Source organism: Alosa alosa, chromosome 13 (assembly GCF_017589495.1).
Source record: "Alosa alosa isolate M-15738 ecotype Scorff River chromosome 13, AALO_Geno_1.1, whole genome shotgun sequence".
NCBI classification, from domain to species: Eukaryota; Metazoa; Chordata; class Actinopteri; order Clupeiformes; family Clupeidae; genus Alosa; species Alosa alosa.
Window position 1 is genome coordinate 6,168,663 of NC_063201.1, and position 18,103 is coordinate 6,186,765.

The 18,103-nt window shown below is 44.3% G+C and overlaps 1 protein-coding gene across 5 annotated transcripts in view; it reads right to left on the reverse strand.

The window, feature by feature from the left end:
• The window catches only part of oxr1a (oxidation resistance 1a), a 142,358-nt gene that overhangs the window by 45,624 nt on the left and 78,631 nt on the right, over positions 1 to 18,103 (reverse strand). Inside the window, exon 1 of one of the 5 annotated variants that reach the window (XM_048261778.1) lies at positions 8,900 to 9,521. The exons of the other annotated variants lie outside the window; for them this stretch is intronic. Coding sequence (XP_048117735.1) covers positions 8,900 to 9,056 — 157 coding nt within the window. The 5' untranslated portion in view covers positions 9,057 to 9,521. Of the gene's footprint in view, positions 1 to 8,899; positions 9,522 to 18,103 lie in introns of those variants that run through there. 5 annotated transcript variants of the gene reach the window in all.

An 18,103-nucleotide genomic window follows, 5' to 3' on the forward strand; every position in this document is an offset into this window, starting at 1 on the left:
GCCGCACCAGCCCAACCAGCTGATTCCTCACGGCAGCCTCCTGCAGACTGGTGTGTTGTGTTTTGTTTTCACTGGGCTCATGTGACTGAGAGCGTGTGTGTGTGTGTGTGTGTGTGTGTGTGTGTGTGTGTGTCTGTGTGTGTGTGTGTGTGTGTTTGTGTGTGTGTGTATTGTGTGTGTATGTGTGCGTGTGTGTGTGTGTGTGTGTGTGTGTGTGTGGACACTGCTTGTTAAGCCTGAGAGGAGGCAGCTGTGGCCTTGTCTTTCTTTAGTGTATGACTTCAAACAGAATTTCTTCACATGTAGAAGACAAGACAGCTGCCTGACTTAAATGAGGCTGATTGGCTGTTTGAGATGTTCTGTTTGGGCATTCCTTTGTGTAGCATCTTCTGCTCTGTTCCGTTGTGGCCTTCACTCTCCCACAAGGGGAATTTAATGTGTGCATATGACAATGCATTTGTTTAGTCCATTAATGTTATCCATCAATTCTGACATTTTCTGAGACGCTCGCTGTCCAATGCACTAAACAAAACTGGTTTGAGCATTCCTTTGTATAACTTTTAATTTTGTTCTGTTTCTGGCTTTCACTCTCCCACAAGGGGAATTTAATTTTACTGGGAGGCACAGAGGCGTGCACACACACACACACACACACACAAAATAAACAAAGACAAACTAATTTGAAAAAAAAAATTCTTTCCACTAACTGTTCAACTCAACCTGCACATGCACAGGTTGGCATATGTACTGTAGGCTCTAGAAGTCACTGTGCATATAACAAGCATATGACAATGTACCGGTAGTTATTTGGTCCATCTTATGTTACTTTCATCCATCAATACAGATAAAGGTACAGATATTTTGAGAAGACATTTTCTGAGATGCTCGTTGTGTAATGCACTAAAACTTCCTTCCCCCCCTTAAAACTAAAGGCTTTAATGGGCACTAATTGTTTTAACCAATGCTTGACCTGAGTTGCTTGCATTTCCACATGAAAGAGTTTACTTCAAGATGAGTCTTTCTATTCAGCGCAAACTTATCAGGGATGCAGCATAGACAGATGTTGTACAGGAAGCTACAGTAATAAGCATGTATTTCAAGTTAATGAAATGAAATTATAGAGATAGCATTAAAAGCTTGCATTACTCAATACTGAACCGATGGAGGAATGTAAAACCAAGAGCCAAGGAGTTCAAGATGAGCATCTCAGAAATTTGCGAGAGATTTGGGGATAGGGACAGAGATAGTCCCTATATGTACACACATTTGTGATGACACAGGATGTTGTGAAGTCATTCGGCTGCCTAATCACAATCACAGATCTAACACTGAAACCAAATGGCCACAATAAAGTTCTGTGTCACAAGTGAGATGTGAACGTTGTGGCTACTGTCTCCACTCTCCACATAGCCACATTGTCTCACGCAATCACAAGTTGGCCAAGATTACTGGAACTCTTTCCAATTACAAACCCAGACAATATACTGTTGCACAATTATCTAATGAAGTCTTTGTTGGTTTGCATTCATACTGCCATTGGCCTACTTTCTGTGGTGTAAAACTAAGTGTAAAATAAACAATTAAATAATGCAAAATAAATAAATAAATGCTCTCAAAATTTCGGATAACAACAACAGTAGTACTGTTCAGCAGTGCACCCAGGTCATGTGACCGTGTGACTAAAAAGCAGCGCTGTGCTTGGAACAAACAAAGCCTCCTCTTGCAGGCCGTACGGCACATTCCCGGGCGGAGGCCACTGGGACTGGGGGTTTGCAGTACAAGAGAGGCTGTGAAGGTGGCCACTGTGGAGACTGCACCCAGGTGGGTCATCTCCAGATCTCACTCTCCGGAGGGCCGTGCCAGTGTAGTGGCTAGCTTGCAGTGGTCATTCCTGGCGCCCTTGAGCAAGGCGCTTATCTGTACGTCGCTTTGAATAAAAGTGTCAGTTAGATGCATGAGTAAGAGAGGCTGTATAGGTGGCTACAGAATACCAGTAATCTTATCTACCTATGACAGAGGAGACTACGAGACTATTTCCTCACAATAATGGTTAAGTTACCTGAGAGAGTAGCATATTCTTTCTGCTTACTCATATCTATGAATTAATTGATTCATGAATTAATTAATGAAAGAAATAAGAAATATCTCTGAATTCATGCCAATCTGATTTAGTCAGACCTTGTGCTGCTGCATGTCCAACATTTGACACAAAAGTTCCTTGTTGTCTTTAGCTCTGCCTTGCCAGGTTCTCCTGATATGCCTCTGAGAGGGGTGGGGCATCCCCGAGATTCTTCCATTCTCATTCTGTCCTGCAGGCCGACATCATTCCTCCACTACTCAAATTCCTCATCTGACTGTAATATCAACGACGGCTAACAAATGTCGCTCACTATCTCTCCTTCTGCTTCTTGCGAGATTCTTGAATGTCGTAACTTTTAAGTGGGGTATCACTATACTGGTATTTATATGGGTCTATTCCCTGGTCGTGGCTATCTGATTTTGGGGTAGCTTCTTTAGAAAATTCCAGTGGCCTGGGTCATATGAGACCACTGTTTCATTCATGAGCAGAAATACCTTATTTACTACTGAAAGGTGACGTCTTCTGTTAATGGTCATTTCTGGCGTTTCATGATTACAACATAATGTGATCACAGTTCCCCGTCCTAAGGCCTCCCAGTCGCCACTGAATTGAAGCGATTTGATTCTGATACACAAGGTCTCAAAAGATTTGATTTGTTTCAAAGTCAATTCAGTTAAGAATGTTTGAGTTACAGTAGATTACCAATTTTGTTTGGATATAAAAATATTTTCAGAGAACTAATGCTGTAACTGAAGGCTACAAGGGAGCCTCTAACCTTCTATATGAAAATATTAAAATCTAGTGAAAATTGTATGCATTCATGGGAAAAATGCATATATTAAAATATCGATCTCTGGATTGTATTAATCAATCTTGTATATATTTTTTAATATATCGATTGGAATTGGAAAATCCTATCTCTACATGTTACATAGTAGTCTAAGCTTCAATTTGTAGTCAGTCAGAAATATGTTTAGACTTCTGAAGGGTATGTATGTAGATTCGAGATTCATGAACTTCCATCAAGAACACATGCCAGCCAAGCCAGTTACAAGCCAGTTATCACATTACTGAGGAGAACATAAAAATCTATGACAGCCCGTTACAGAGTACACCCTTTGGAAATAATGTGACCACTACATTTCCCTTTTGTAAGCAGTCTGGCTTTTTCCATGGGGGAATAAACTATATTTATTTATATATATATCCATATGTGACAAACTCCCATCTGACAGTGGGCACAGAGCCAGGCGATTACTCCCAGGTGACCTGTCTCTCTGCCAGCTCTAACACCCCGGACATTATTTTTAGCCCCCCCGTAACCACTCACTTCTTCTTCTCCTCCCGCATGCCCTCCCTCCATCCTTGGCAGAAAACGGTCATGGGGTGAGTAAACTGTCATAATGAACAGGTGCCATGGACACATGGACGCACACACAGACAAAGCCAAATAAAGAGAAACACTTAACAGATGAGGAGTGAAGAGAGAAGACAGGGAAGCAGAGGGAGAGGATGTTGAGAGCACAAGAACACATTGTTTGTTTTCATTTTTGTTGTGTACATATAGTAGTTTATACATCTAGCAAGCAAATACACCCAACAGAATTGCACCATTTTCGAAACGACTAACGATTATTTCAGCAGAATAACAGAACAAAAAACTCTGATGGTGACTCATTCTTCATCCTTGGGGTTAATCTTTCCAGTTCTCCTTACTGGTGGCTGTATTAAAAGATGTTAACCTCTTAACCGCTGCCTTAGTGTTCCGGTTTACTGTCTGGTGAGCTTTAATCTATACTAGAGTGATAGACTACAACTACGCTAAGACCATTCAAAGGACTCCTGTCATAAGTGCCACCACATCCTCCACCTCACGTGCCCTCCACCCTATAGAAAAGAGCAGCTACAGCCAGAAGGGAGTTCTGCATCGGTAGGGCTCTGGGTGTGGACGCATAAAACAGGACTCCCATTTCAAACGGGTGTTGGCTCTTGATTCTCTTACAAACAAGTCCAGGTCTGATTTATTGAGGCTATGCAAGCTCTGTTTCTGAGAAACCAAGAGCATCGCAAGATGGCAATAAACAGGGGAGTGGGGGGCACCTGATGAAAATATTGCTGCGCACGTAAATCAATCACATAACCCACCCTCTTGTTTTGGTGGGAACAAATCACCATCAACCTCACAAACAGAGGACTTTCAAAATGGCTCACCGCGCTGGATACAGCAACATGCAGAGAGCCCACTGGAGCATGTCTAATGTGTGATGCAAATGCCTGGAAAACAATTTCAGACTGCATGCCTAATTTTGCCACAGGAATGTTTTTCTCTACATTATACCATAGTTATACATTTTCATCTCAAATAAAGCATACACTGAAAAGAGCTTTAAGTGAGCTACATGCTGCTTTGGTGAAATTAACATCATCAATTAAATTCATCTAGTTATGTAGTGGAGGAATGCTGGATTAAAATGTCTCCTATCATATTCCGCTCTTGCGTTCAGCGTATGAAAATGCCAGCTATTCAAGCGCAGCACAGTGGCTGGCCTTGACTCCTGCCTATGAGCCACAGCTGCAAGCACAACAAAAGCCAGACGGAGAACAACAACTGCAAACTCCCGACAACTGTGTGTGTGACTGCGAAGGCCTCGTCTTCTATTCTGACGGAACATGGGGAAAAAAAAAAAAGTCACGGACAAGCAGTTTCATCACTTGTTGTCATGGCAATCTTTGCGCACAAAGCCCTGATGCTCGAGAAGATCACAGTGTTCTAGAATACAAACCCACATCAGCAGACTGCCTTCCAGTTCCAGAACAGAGGAGCAGACCAGCAGACTCTCCTCCACCGTCCCATCAGGGGTCCAACCCAGGAGTGTGAGAGTTTGCAGGAGATCAGTGAGTGCTGTGTCAGGGGTGACAGAGACGGCCACAGTAGCAGGGTGAGGAGGACAAAGCTGGGGGGGGGGTCTGTGGTGCTGTGAGCTTCCAATTCATTAATATGCACCCCGGGTCGATTAATCAAACCCTGATTCTGTCACACGCTCGATGTGTGGCACCCAACCCGCAGCCTCTCATTAGCGCTCACTACAGGGTGACTAATCACACCATCATCCGTCCATCAGCCACCGCGTTATTGCTCTGCGAGTGGCAGCAACTGTCAGACAGCACACTGAGATATGAAACATATGCACTAGTGCACACTACTTCTCTTAAGGCTGTTCAAAGTACACCTACATTTTCAAGAAGGTCTAACTCTCTAGGCAATAAAGGACAAATATCTGTTAATGACTTGCAAAGGTGAATGTCTGGTTATGATTTGTGTATTTGTGTATCTGTAAGAAACCTTCATCATTAAAAAAAGATAGTGATCTACAAAGGGATTAAGAACAGGTCATCACTCACTTCTGAACACCCAGTGTCTTCATTTGAAGGAGAGGCTGTGTATCAGCACTTCAAAGCCCAGAGACCACTACCAGGAGAAGGACTTTTAATATGAAGCCCTGGGTCAGAGCAGGTTCTGACTTTAAATCCTGATCCTTATCTCTTGGCAACCCAGCTCACAAAACATAGCGCAGACCATGAACGTTGACTAGCCAGATTCCGGGTCATCTTAGGCTTCCCGAGAGCCCACAGGTCACTGATGGGTGTCACTGAGCCATTTATAGAATTGACAGACTGAGGGGTGCAGGGTGTGTGTGTGTGTGTGTGTGGGGGGGGGGGGGGGGCAGGGAGTGTCGATCCCAGTATGACAGCATTCTGAATACCAAACATTGCTGCTTGGAGAGATTTTCTGCTGAGACAGGAGAGAGTAGAACGTTTAGTGGTGCTGGGACAAGACGTGACAGACTGGATGGGCCTTCCGTTGATGCTAGCACCAAGGGTGTTCTTCATCATGTCATCATGGAGCATGGGGGGAGGCCTGTGACAAATTTACTGCAAAGCTGAAACCCTTCCTCAATATATCAGGACAAGGAGGGGTGTGCTGCACTGCAGTATAAAGTAGGTGGGTGGGGGTGGAGAATGGAAGAGAAAAACCACCACCCAAGCAAAGCACTGGATCTACACCAAGTAAACGTGCGATCCATCCAATTACCCCATCAGAAACGTTTGCTCAGGCTTCCCAGTCATACTCCCAGAGATTGAATCCTGGGGGTTGATCATTCACCTCCTGTTCAGCGATTACCCCCCCCCCCCCACCCGACACACACCCCCACCTCCCAATCTAGCACTTTGACTTGTTCCACTGTCAATTTGGCCCATCAATCCCGCGCGAGTGAAAAACAAATAATGCTGTGGCTGCAACTTCACGCCGCAATCAATGGTGGTCAGTGTTGGGTCAGGGCAGGCGAGACGTGGTGAGCAGTGAGCAGTCCAGATGACTACTAAATGCTGAGGCCTGACATCATCCCACTGTGGTCTTCTAACCTCCTGACTCGTGCTCACAGGAAACAGAGGAGGAAGCTGGGTGGATCCTCTCTACTCTTAACAAACCATGTGCTTGACACCGAAGCCTTTAAAGGAGTGGTGTGCTAGCTTCTCCTTCAGTAATGGCCAACTAAGTTTAACTTGTGGTAACTTTTTAAAATTAAGTGAGGTGAGAATACCTTCAAAACATTCTGCGTATGGATATCTAATTCTCCCTAAAATAAATGAATCGGTGTGAGAACACCATTTGTCTCGTCTTATCCAAGATCAGCCGTTTCCTTGGTGCTTTGGTTGAATATTGCCAAATGTTGCATATAATCAGAATGAGCAGAGAGCCACTGCAGTGATATCTCGCTCACCCCTCTAATGCACAAGACTGCCTTTGTACTTCTCAAGCCATTACTGGGACAAAAATGCTAATGTGCGCTAACGGCATGGCATGAAACACACTCTGAAGGCTAGCGCTCACCTTTCTTCTTCTATCAACCTCAAGCTGACATCCAGGTGCATGTTCATCTATCTTTAAGTTACTGAGGCTGATGGTACTGTTTCACAGTTATTTCACAGATGGTGAGACAGTCTGAGATGGTCGGTTACTGTTCTACCACAAGGCCTCAAGTTCCACACTTTCCCAATAACAAAACCCATGATACGCCATGATGTTGTAATACTTGAAGCAAACTCTTCGGTAAACACAACTACGACTGCCTACTATGAAAAAAGTCTTTAGTGGTTTAGTGACCCAGTGTCCCTGAGTATATGTGTGGAGATGATTATAGTATATGCTGGCATGAATAGTGTGTGTGCGCGTGCGTGTGTGTGTGTGGTGGGGGGATTCAGTATTCTGTAATATCTGCAAAATTATTATCCCTCATTTGAATTGTGTTGCTTACTTCTGATGATGAATGAACTCATTGCCCAAATTTGATCCCCCAAAGGCAGGAAATGTCTGCAAAGCGTATTCAAAAGCCACTAAGTCTCAGTGGATGGGGGGAGGTGTGTACTGTATACCACTCAATGACTCCATGACTTATTCAATTATTCATCAGTATTATAGAAATAATATATAATTATATTAAATGTAGACTTTTAATGATGATACTGGATTTTGCATGCAATACAAAGTAATAAGTTACTATACAGTTAATACACAGTAATAAAAAAATAACTTACTACGGCCAAAATGTTAAAGATAAGGTTATATCAGCAATCTACCAATGCGACTCAGAAAAACTGCTACAATCCATTGTGTGGGTTGCACAGCCAATCAACTCATTAATGTTCAAGGCCCCAACAGGCCTTGCAATTAACCTGCCTTTTGGTTGACAGCAGCATGACGAAATGGTTACTGAGGGGAGGGGAGAGGAAGTCTAATTTCTGACTGCAGGTTTGATGAGCCATGATTGTGTGAGCTATGGTTTGGCAGTAAATTAAACGATTGAATTCATGAATTATAATGCTCTACCACCAACTAATCAAGAGTGGAACAACCCCATTGGATGTACTTTGTTTTTGAGCCTTCAATGGACCCAAGTTGTTTCACATTCACATTCATCACAAAAAGCTACATAGTTCTTTTGGACCCCCATGTCACCCTTTTATCACTCAGTGCTCAAACTACCTGATTGAATTGACAGGATCAAGACTTTCACGAACCATGAATTATGTTGAAAACATTACAAATGCTCCAGCAGACTAAATCAGGTGCCACCAAAAAACCACCCAGTAATCAAATATGAAGCTACCCTGAATGAATTAATATGTTGTTTGGCATGATGATTACCATGCGTAAAGTGGAACTGATGAATTAATTTAGTGTATAAATCTAATTTTTTGTTCTTGTAAAGTTTGTTTTGTTTCTGTTCAGCAGTTCACATTAACTGCCATAATGTTAGCTAACGTTAGAATGTCATGAAATGATGTAGGCTCCATACAACTTGTAGCCTACATCTGCCAAACGGTGAGGTAAAGTAAGAAGTCTAAGAAAATATACCACAAATTGAGATCATACAGTTGGATGAGAACTTAATAGGACTATTCTGTAAAACAGTAAAGCGGCTTAGATGTAACTGTTATGAGTGAAAGGTGAAAGGTGATTCCAAGTGTAAACATTATCCTTTTGCTCACACTAGGCTACGCCACACTACGCCAGAGGAAAAGCGTTAGCCTATGCAGCTAGACAGACACAACACTGTGCTCAAAGGGGCAGCTGTTTATTCTGGTTAAAGTATAACAAAATCACCTGATGGCTGATGTCGATATCAGGCCAGATGACGCAAAATTCAGCCTAATGCATGCTGACAAAATCCGAGTCACAGCCTATTCACAGGTTAGGCTACTTCAGTGAAGCGATATTCGCACATATGCATCAATAACGTGACGTAAAAATCAAACCTGTTCTTCGTATTGGACCGGCATTGTCCACTTTTGATCCAGAGTCGGTACGGTCTGCGACATGAACTTCTTGAGTTGGCACAGGCCAGATTCGGCTCGAGACTGCGTCTCTGACAGCCCGAGCGCTACCCCCAGTCAGCGACCAAATGTAGTCCATGTTACAATATGATGCAGAACTACTTTTCAGACGTCATATATTCAAACTGAGTAAAATTGGTTAATGACAGTGTCCTGACATCGCGAAGTGTGTGGTTGTTGCCAAAAAGTTGCAAGTACGCTGTCAAGAATTCACTTCGACGTTCCACCACATGCACAGAACCAGGAACTGAAAGACATCAACAACTGCAAAACTTTTTTTGCTGCTGGAGTGGCGTCAAAGAAACCCTTTGAATTGCAGCTAACCCTTTCGGTGCTAGTGTAGCCTATCCTGTGTAGGTTATGACAAGTGTCTCAGAAGAAACGTGAACTTAAGGCTACTGTCAAGCTTTCACCGGAATAAGCACATTGTCTCCATACGACAAATTCATTATAGTAGGCTGTCAATGACTCTACGATCTTATTATGAATTTTAAAACGGTTCAATCGATGTCATATTTTAATATGTAGGTTAGTTACACTGAAACTGAGAGACAGGAGGAAAATAAATGTATATTTTTTAATCTCAACTTATTCAGCATGTAATTGGCAAAATCAACCTGCACCCTGTCCACTCGGCGCCAGAGGGATGGCTAATGCCGTGACATCTCCCTGACCGCCGCCTCTAGGGTGACAGTAGACCTGCACTGTGGTCGACGTAAATGTGTGTGGAAAACTGAAAAGACCAACAGACCAGAACAAGGTTTAATAATTGTGAAGCAATTGCATTGTGAACTGCACTGGGTCTCATACATAATTCATCAACCAAAAGGCAGATATGGTATAGCCTACAAGTGGAAAAAAGAAAGGAGGGGAGACAAAACAAGACTACTGTTTGAGTCTGATAAACGTGAATGACAATCACAGCAGTGACTCACTGAAGGTTCTGGGTGGAAAACACTTCCCTATGTGCCACAGCATGTTATTACACAACAAAGATAAGAAGAGAATAAAGTGAGACAATTACACTGCAATGAAGAAAATGAAGAGGCACTTTAGATACCACCCATTCCCTTGACTCCAAACTGCTATAATAACTGGAATGTAGCATATATCTTGTTCCCTAAAACAGTTATGATGATGGTCCAATCTGTCGCAATTTCTGACCAAAGACAAGCACACTGAAACAACAGACACAGGCCTTTTGAAAAGCAAATCTAAATTCCCTCTCCTCTCCCATATCTTTCCACATAATTGTACCTTGCTATGCTTGATATTTAATATTTTGTACATCTACATATTATTTTTTTTAATTCCTGGAAATGAATTGCTCCCCAAGTGGCTCAACAAATCGGCCCTTTTGTTCTAACTCCTAAAATTTTGGGATAAGGTTGCAAGGTGTAGGCTGTTCCCCCTCTACTGGTGTGTTCTAGGTAATGCAAGATATTCATGAATAAAAAAACGCTCTCTCTCACTCACTCACACACACACACACACACACACACACACAGCCTTACAAAACAGCAAACAGCACCCTCTCAAAAATGGCTATGCCGAGCAATAAAAACAATTGCTCTTTAACTACTGCTGCTGAGGCAATAGAGGGCTAGGAGATGAGAGAGCTTAAATGCAGCTGGGAAGAGCAAGGTTGGGGGGGTGCTGAAAATGCCCATGATGGATAAAGGTGTCACCCTGCTCTGCCATCAGGGGGATTAAAATCAGTCCCCCTCTCATCTGCGCCGTGACCTTCTGCTTCCTGGGCCTCCCCAGTCATTTGGCACAGGGCAGGGTGCTGCAAACGCATTTTTAAAAAGGCCACAGAGCCGCGGTTCTGACCTTGTTGGCGCTGTAATGTAACAAAGCACCATGCGCACACAGCAGCAGCACAGGGCGCCCATCAAATCATCCGTTACACAGCCGGCAGGGGCCGTATACCCTGCACACTGGAGCCGAAGTCCTGGCCGCCCAGAACAGAGTGATGCTACCCTACCTCCCCTTTAATATTGGGCCTCTGGGAGAATAAAACCAGATGAAGAAGCACTCACTTTTGCTCCCACACCACCATCTTGCTTTCTTTCAGCAAGCCGAGCTGTAATTAACATACAGCTTAATTTCCAGACGCGTGAAAAACAATCACTTCACTAAAACAAACCTTGTTAAGGGGATACAAGGTGATGTGATTTTGGAACCCCCTCTCACTGGTGAGTGTACTAGTTTGCAGTGGAGTACATTAGAACAGTGTAGCACTAAAATGTGGTATTCTGATAGGGTTTTCTCATATAAGAGAGTAGCAGAAATGTACAAATGAAATTAAAGCAGCATTACACACTTTTGGTCTAAAATGGGCAAGTTGCCTACCTAAAGAAGACGTGCAAAAGCCTTGCAAACACTGCAAGCAGGCCAGCTGGCACTGATAAAAGCTTGCCAACATGCTAATTGGCATCTTTGGCGATACAGTGAGCAATGTCACGCTGTGAAGGCTTATCTTATTTTCGCAGGGTGTTTCGACCCGAACAACAAAACTATTTAGCGTGTAGCCTAGCCTGGATGCCTAGTGTGAATAACAGGTAGGTTGAATGACAGTGGCGTTGCTTAAATTTTATACATATTGTAGAAAGAAGATAAATTGTTAATTGATAATGACACTTAAATAACTCAAAACTCAAATAGCTGAACAGGAACATAATAATTGAGGTCTTGAAGAAATATGTCTTAATTATAACAATCCATGCACCCTTGGCCACACAGCCAACAAATGTCAAGACAATGGCTTTAGTCTCCAGGGGATATATAATGACAAAACATGTCTTCACTGAGGCAAAGGTTACTTAGGATATAAAAGCAGTCGTCTCCAGACTAAATGTGAAGTCTTCACAGACAGCGATGGGATTTGTGTGATGACTTAACCTGTGACCATGCTGGAGAAACTGGGTCTGTTTCTGCACATCCCCCAGTTCCAGTACGAGCCACCAGAGAGAAGGGAGATGACGGCTCATTTAAGTACCAGGCACGGCACTGAGCTTAGTATAGGAGGAGGAGGAGGAGGAAGAGGAGGAGGAAGAGGAGGAGAGAGCGGGAGCGGAATCTGTGCCACAGCTAAGACAGGACTCTTAATCTTCAGAAGAGGAAGGATATCATTATGAAACAATGAGCAGGGGTCCCACCAGGCATCCCAGAACTCAACCACACAAAAAATAAGTGGCCACACATACCCAGATATTGCATAACTATGAACACACACACACACACACACACACGTACACACACACACACACACACACGTACACATGTACACACACACACACACACACGTACACACGTACACACGCACACACACACAAACACACAGTGCAAATCACTTGGAGGCTCTCTGTGTTTATGGTGCCAATTACCCTGACACAAATGGAGCAGCCTCTGGCTTGTTCAGCGGCTCACTCAGCCGGGCCAGATGCACCTGATAGTGAGACGATTCGGCCACAGAGGGGAGGGGGAAGGTGCCGCCGCCTCCTCATGATGCTATGGAGCTCTACTTCACATACCCAGCACTGAGGAAGGATTCCTACCACCCCCCTCTATGAAGTTGCATTTGTGTTCATATTTATTGGATAGGTTGAAAATATAACAGTATGTAAATATAAAAATTTAATAGAATATGACAAAATGACCTAGTCTATTTTAGCTGAATAAAGGGAATGATCTATTTGCTTAAGTGGATAAGGAAAGGTTCATCGGGAATTAATGACATGTTTGGTGTTAGGTTTGACTCCCTTTGGTACTACCCATGTGTGGGTTGGTGGCTGAGACAAAGGGCTTGTTTGTAAACAGTCACAAAAGACCAGCCTCCTCTCCACTGTGGTACGACAGGGTGCAGCGGCGAAAAGACAACAATGTGTGGTAGTGACGGAGAGAGAGAGAGAGAGAGATAGAGAGAGAGAGAGAGAGAGAGAAACAAATGCTCCCATTCAAAATGTAATTTAAGTCACAAATAACTAATAAAATGTTTTCATATATGTACATATCCTTCCTAAATTAGGACAGAAACTGGCCAAATATTCTGTTGTTTCCTCTGTAATATCTCTACCTCAGTTCTAGCAGCATGCAGAGAGATCCAGCTGACACACCAGGAGACCAAACAGTGAGAGACGAAAGAGACATAAGCCACTTACAGATGGGCCAACAGACTCTCAGGCCCAACAGGAGAGGAGGACAAATCCTTTTTAAAAGCCATGAAGAATATATAAATTGCTTAAAAGGAAAAGATTAATACTAAATAGATAATGCTCAGCAATAATCAGATCCACAGCGTGTTGATCCTCCATCATGGAGGTGAGGACTTTTTTTTGGTGTTTTAAGCCCCCAACGTTGTCTTTAAGGCAGCGCTGCCTGGAAGGCGCTAGGGATAGGCATGAGTTAGGGTTAGGGTTAGGTTTAGGTGCCTTTAAGTCGATGGTGGCAGTGCTGCCTGTAAGACGACGTTGGGGGCATCGAGCTGAGGACTTCATCTTTTTTTTCCTCAGAGAACAGCATGACATGGTTAAATGGGGTTTATTTATTAGCCTTGACTGCATTGATTGGAATGTCTGTGGATGTCTTGCCTCTGACGGCTGCAGTAATAATGCCCTTCCATTTGGGAGCCTCCAGACTTTGATAGAGGAATCCCTGACAAAAAATGAGTGTCCAATTAAGTAGGTCATTGTGCATTGCATAATTGAGGTTAAATAGGGCCCCTTTGAGGTTTGTAGTCTAACAGCAGTAGTTTCCTGTCTCTTGCGTTAAAAGCAAACTCCTACTACAAAGAACTCAAAGCAAAGGGGTGCACTGGGTTGTCAGTAGAGGGTACACCTGGAAGATAGTCATTTGCGCTGTACTGCTCACAAAGGATTCTCCTGAGAGAGACTGTATTAGACTCCAGAGGGTTCTCACTAAAGAGAGAGAGAGGGTTTTTTAATGAGATGCCACCACTTAATCCAACACTCTCTGCCCTTGAGCAGCTTGGTTATTAAACTCCAGTCCAGAACTTTGGGCTGACAAGAAAGCCAGCAAGTTGGTCCATCATATACTGTAGCCAATGAGTCTCTTCTGTCGTCTCCAAGCTTGGCTAGTTTATTGACTTGCTTTTAAGACACAAATGGGCAGTACCTTCGAAATGGCCATTGTTAAACCCACTGTTCCCCAGTGGGTGAGAGGAAATCACTGACTCTGACGCTATTTTATTTGCTCCTCGGTGGCAGAGGCGCCAAAACAAAGCCAGGCAGCCAGGCAGATACTAGCGTCAGAGCCACTGGCCTATTTTCAGACTGTGAGCCACACACAGCAAAACCGTGTGCTTTCCTACAGCAGAACTCTCGCAGTTCACTGTAACTCTCAACCTCAATTCTAACAGCATGCTGAGAGATCCTGCTGACATAACCAAACATCAACGAGCGATGAGACAATTAGTTCACTAATATATGGACAGGCTCTCAGGCACAACAAGAGAGGAGGATAACATTGTCCAAACTATGGCAACTACTGATTAACATATATATTAATAGATAATATTCAGCAATTATCAGATCTACCAGTTATAGGGACAGCTGCACCCCCCAGGGCCTCCCACGCTGGAGCCAAGCAGCAGCAGCAGCTACTCGCAGGGGGGGGGGGAGGAGGCTCCCAGTGATCGATCGCCAGCCTAGGCCCCAGAAGCACCGTGCATCAGCGGACAGGGCAATCTCTCACAGACACCCCTCGCCCCCACCCTCACACCAACCAGTGGCTCTCACCTCACCTCCTACCAATCTCAGGCTCTGGTGCCATCCATTCTCACCGACCACACCGCTGCCTTGGAGGGCTCTTTCGGCTCACCAGCGCCGAGTGTCTGTTAGGCCGAAAAATGGCCATGGCGGCGGCATCTGCCTCAGCCCACCCAGCGCACACAGGAGGAGCGATGACCTGTCCAAAAGCAGGGGTCAGCACTAGATAAAAGGGGGGCGGGAGAAATAAAAGGTAGGTTGGGAAAGTCAACCTAATTCGCTGAGACCGGGATAATGGAGCTTCCTGATTTGCTGAGAGCAGGATAACGAAGCTTCCTGATTCGCTTAGGGCGAGCTAACTGTGAGTATAGGACCGTGCACTTACTGCTGAGCAAATGAAGACATCAGACTGAGCAGGTGTGACAGACAGCAGACTGTCGCTGTCTTGGGCCATAAGGGTCAGTGTAGAGTGGACGAGTCAGTGTTTAGAGAGCCACTGAGAGCATGATGATGAGCAATTGTGTGCATCTCTGTGGTGTGTGTGTGTGTGTGTGTGTGTGTGTGTGTGTGTGTGCATCTCTGTGTGTGTGTGTGTGTGTGTGTGTGTGTGTGTGTGTGTGTGTGTGTGTGTGTGTGTGTGTGTGTGTGTGTGTGTGTGTGGTGTGTGTGTGTGTGTGTGTGCATCTCTGTGGTATGTGTGTGTGTGTGTGTGTGTGTGTGTGTGTGTGTGTGGGAAAAGAGGAGGAATGTACAAAGGAGTGGAGCCGGCTGTCTCCACTTAAGCTCCAAGTCAGAGAAGAGAGGTGGAGAGGAGGCCATCAGATACGCACCAGTGCTTCCCTCATGTGGGCCAATTTATTAAAACAATAGAGCTCAGTCCTTCTCTGAAGGTTGAGCCCTAATGCAGAAGCTGACAGCTTTGTGAAAGGCTGGGAGGTAGAGGAGTTGGTTGGTGTGTGTGTGTTCCTGCTCATAATGATGACTGGGACATCATCTCTAAAACATGGTGATGGTGGAGCTTTGGGGACATGTATTTGCCAAGCTGGCGGCCCTTATGTATGGACAGAGTATTGCATGCATTTGTTTGTGAAGAATGACCATTACATTCATGTTCAGTACATAAATGATGTGGATAATTTCCAATTCATCCTTCCTGAACTGGTTGCACTTTGGTGATGATTATGATTCAGATTTTATGTGAATTTTAATAAATCTATGTGAAGATTTCATATCTCATCATATTTTGACAGACGTTGACAACGACATTTAAAGGCTTGCCAAATTTTGTTGAGGGTCTGATGGAAATATGAAACAAAAAGATATCAGCAATCAGTCTTAAGTAATTGTCTTTTTTCCCCCTCCATCACTTCAGAAAGCAACCGAACCTACAGGGCAATATTTTATTCCCCACAATTAAAGCAAACATTGCAAGGGTAGGCATGATCCTATTTAATTTCCTCATAATTAATATGCACCAGGAAGCAGCCGAGTGTTAAATATTCCAACACACCTTATTAGAGGAACAAAGTGTTTCCTTTTACACTAATGGGATTTAATTATCATGCACAGGCATGAACGCAGAGGCTCAGGTTTCTATACTGAGCCTGACACTGTTCACAATGGCCACTGTCGGCCACGTCTACCTGCTCATGAATCATTCTATCATCATACCGTGTTTCAGCGGAGCAGTCATATAACAATTAGTCGAACGTATGTAACGTAGGATCGTTAAACAGTATAGATGTGCTTCTCTGGGTTTTGTCCCTTTACGTATAATAGGTCTATAATAGGCCTAATAAGCCTCTAAAAGCTGTGCCAGGTTGTCAGAGGATATGCGAACGGCCTTGCTCCCATCGCAAACGATTCATGGCCCCCCTGTAAACACATCTTAAGAAGGACGTTCAGGGAGAGACACACACAGGGTGGACAGGTGGGGGAAAAGGCTGTGATGACTCAGAGATAGTTAAGCTTAGCTGAACGCTCGCTCTGCACTTCCCATCTCTCGATCTTAAAGAGAAGCAGAGCAAGGCTGAGCGCAATTTTTAATGAGGTCAGATTAATATCAAGGCAGCACCCCAAAAAAAAAAAAAAAAAAACGGTCCTCTTACAAAACGGCCAAAACAATGTTAGACAAGCCCATAAACAAACACAACAACCAATTCCAAAATAAAACATGGGCTGGCAGAGGTTTATTTCATTCAGGATAAAAAAAACCCAGCCGAAACATTTTTTAAACTGTAATGTGAGACCATAAATCTGTTCACAAAACTAAAACAAATATCAGGTGTTATACGGACTGGCAGCTCTTATTTTCTCCACTGCAGGAAAATGAATCAATAGCCGCAGCAGACCACACCGGTAAAACTGCTTAGTCTTCATCTGAGGGCCGCGGGTAATCAATCGCTGCTGGGGCAGACGGCAGCCACGGCGGCTGGGTTGGTGGCGGCGGCTCTCTCTCTGAACGGAACAAGGAAGCAGTGGGATTACTCTGGCCGTGGCATTTATAAATTGAACATATTGAGGAGAGCACCCGATGAGAGAGTTCCCCCCCCCCCCACCTGCCATAATTACATGGCCGAGGCGATATATCCAGCCGCGTGATCTCCGGCTGCTGGGCTGCAGTAAATCCAGCAGGCGTCGGGGCCAGGCCGTACCCACTGACCAACAAAGCAAACTATTTTCATTGCTCTCCAGGGTCTCTGCCCTGAAGTCCATCCTCCGGACCAGTGGGGATGCTGGGATTTTAACCTCAACGGAGAGAGGGGTTAAGTTGGAATGATAAATATGAAGGTGTCATGGTGGAAATGCTCCCCGTTTGAGCTTCCCGCACTATGTCCACCTCTCTGTACATTAAATCATCCCCACATTCCTCCCGTCAACCCCCAATTATCCATCTATCAAACAGGCATCAGCCGTTTGATCCCAAGAAGACGACCATGCAGGAGGGAAAATGTAGGACTCTTTTCGTCACACACAGCCCCAAGGACTTCAGAGGATGCTCTTCAAAGCCATGAAACACAGATGTGGACATGAGACAGACGAGCAACACACCAGCACGGAGATTTACAGCTCATTTGACCCACCCGCTTTACAGCAGGTCTTCTTAACCTTCGCATTGTATCTCTCTCTAACAGTAAACAACCCAGAGAGTCCCAGAGACACTTTAATCCGGTGTGACATTGAGCGGATGGATGAAAGTTACTACTTTACACTCCTGTCAAGTGTCATCTTTATTCATGGTGGTCTTCAGAATAAGGTGTGTAACTTCAATGGCGCGTGTGTGCGAGAGTGTGTACGGGTGTAACACCCACCAGCGTAATAAACCACCAACAGGCAGAAACACACAATCGGTGCATTCACAGCTGCTTGGCCCCCAGTGAAAATGTGATGAAAATAA